The sequence below is a fragment of the Penaeus monodon genome, chromosome 24 (assembly GCF_015228065.2).
Source record: "Penaeus monodon isolate SGIC_2016 chromosome 24, NSTDA_Pmon_1, whole genome shotgun sequence".
Lineage (NCBI taxonomy): Eukaryota > Metazoa > Arthropoda > Malacostraca > Decapoda > Penaeidae > Penaeus > Penaeus monodon.
The window spans coordinates 26,559,004-26,560,736 of record NC_051409.1 but is presented as its reverse complement, the minus strand read 5'-3'; the positions used below and the strand labels follow the sequence as shown (position 1 = coordinate 26,560,736).

The 1,733-nt window shown below is 36.4% G+C and overlaps 1 protein-coding gene across 2 annotated transcripts in view; it reads right to left on the bottom strand.

The window, feature by feature from the left end:
• Positions 1–179: 179 nt before the first annotated feature.
• LOC119588696 (eukaryotic translation initiation factor 3 subunit B-like) overlaps positions 180–1,733 on the bottom strand; it is a 9,251-nt gene continuing 7,697 nt past the window's right edge. Inside the window, exons 10-13 of one of the 2 annotated variants that reach the window (XM_037937332.1) lie at positions 1,498–1,593; positions 1,196–1,321; positions 895–1,087; positions 180–736 (exon numbers count right to left, since the gene is read on the bottom strand). In XM_037937332.1, coding sequence (XP_037793260.1) covers positions 639–736; positions 895–1,087; positions 1,196–1,321; positions 1,498–1,593 — 513 coding nt within the window. In that variant the 3' untranslated portion in view covers positions 180–638. The remainder of the gene's footprint in view (positions 737–894; positions 1,088–1,195; positions 1,322–1,497; positions 1,594–1,733) is intronic. The other variant, XM_037937333.1, reaches the window with a different exon arrangement.

Below are 1,733 nucleotides of genomic sequence, written 5' to 3'. Positions count from 1 at the left end.
TAATCCTAGTAGTAAAGTGAAACTGTAGCATTTTCATACTGACTATTTGTCTCAACACAATCACGTTCCATAAACTATCATAAAAAATATTTTCCTTTGCTCTATCACTGTCACTTGTCACAAAGAATATTTTCCATAAACAAGACTTATCTTTCAAAAGGTTCAAAAGAAATACCATATTAATACAGAATTTAATTACCAAACCTTTCTTTTTCGTAAAAGGAATATGAAATAGTCCACTATAATGTAACAATGTCCCTAATACGACATGCCAATACGTCCAAAAGGACATCATGACAAGTTTAATCTTTTGAGTAAGATCTATAAACTCTCTCCCTCTCTCTTCTCAAACAGGACTTTTACATGTAACATTAAGCAACTTAACCACTCCTTTTACAAAACTATGTTTATGGTAAATTACAGTTTCAAGAGCCCAGCGAAGGTACTCCCACGCAGGCCACTTAAATCCCGTGAAGCAGTCTTTTCTTTTATTTCCTAGCATTCACTGGTGTGATACCACAGGTATTTGACACAAGTTGGCAACAATTCTCTGTTGCTCCTGTTGCTGAGGTCTTGCAACCACCACCACTTGACGAGGCCAAAACACCAGATAGCCAGAGATAGGAAATTCTTGTGGACTAGTCGTCAACGGGAATTACTTCTTTCTTAATTAAGAACTCAACAATTTCTTCTTCGAAGTCATTTTCATTTGAAGTAAGTGTATCTGTATCTTGACCTAATGAATGGAGAAAAAAGAAAAACAATCAGGTAAATAAATAAACAATTTTACTAAAATATAAGCATAAAATAGTATCAAGCAAAAAAGGTGAGGCAATTGAAAATATTCCATGACAATGAAGAGAACTTCAACACACACAAGGTTTTGGCACTCACACTCACCTCCCCGAAGTCTGAGGCGCTGTTCTTTGTCAGATTCAAACTGCTCAATCATTTTCTTCCTGTATTCTGTAAAGACGGTCATCTGTTTCTGTCTCTTCTCTATGATCTCTCTGCTTGCCTTGCTGAAGCGCATCTTGTCTTGCACTTCAAAGCTGGCTGCATATTTCTTCATGTTCTTCCTAATTTCCTGATAAAATTAAATTGGATCATTAGACAAAACTATCCCACTGGGATACATACTTAAAAATAAAATCAATTCCATGTAGCCAAATAGAAAACATCACACAAGTCAAACCTTAATATCAGCAGGCTGCAGGAGAGATGGTGGCCGAGGTCTCCACAACAGCTGGCAGAACTTCTCAACTGAGTGTCGCTTGAGGCACTTGCCTTGGAATGACCACAGCCAGTATGCATTGTCAACCTATCATATAAAAAAGGAAATAAAAATAATAAATTTCAGAAGTGTTACCTTGTCACTTAATCTCCAATTCAAAGACATGCTAGATACAAAAAATATACGAGAATCCTAAAGCTAATGTAAAAGTTTTTTTCTTTTTCATAGATGATGTAGCACAATAGTAGTAGTACTTCACTGACCTTATGTCCCCACCAGGAAACACAGGAGGCCACATATCGTCCTGTGGGATCCCACTCAATGTCGGTGGCCATGAAATGTTCAGTACTCATCATGATCTGGAAATAGGCAATAAAAATATTAACTAGCTATTTTTATATTCTACATTAAATGTTAACTGATGAAGAGAACAGAAAAATGAGGTAATGGGTAAGAAAGAAAGCAGCTATGCAGGAGGTATGCTGAAGAATTGAAATAG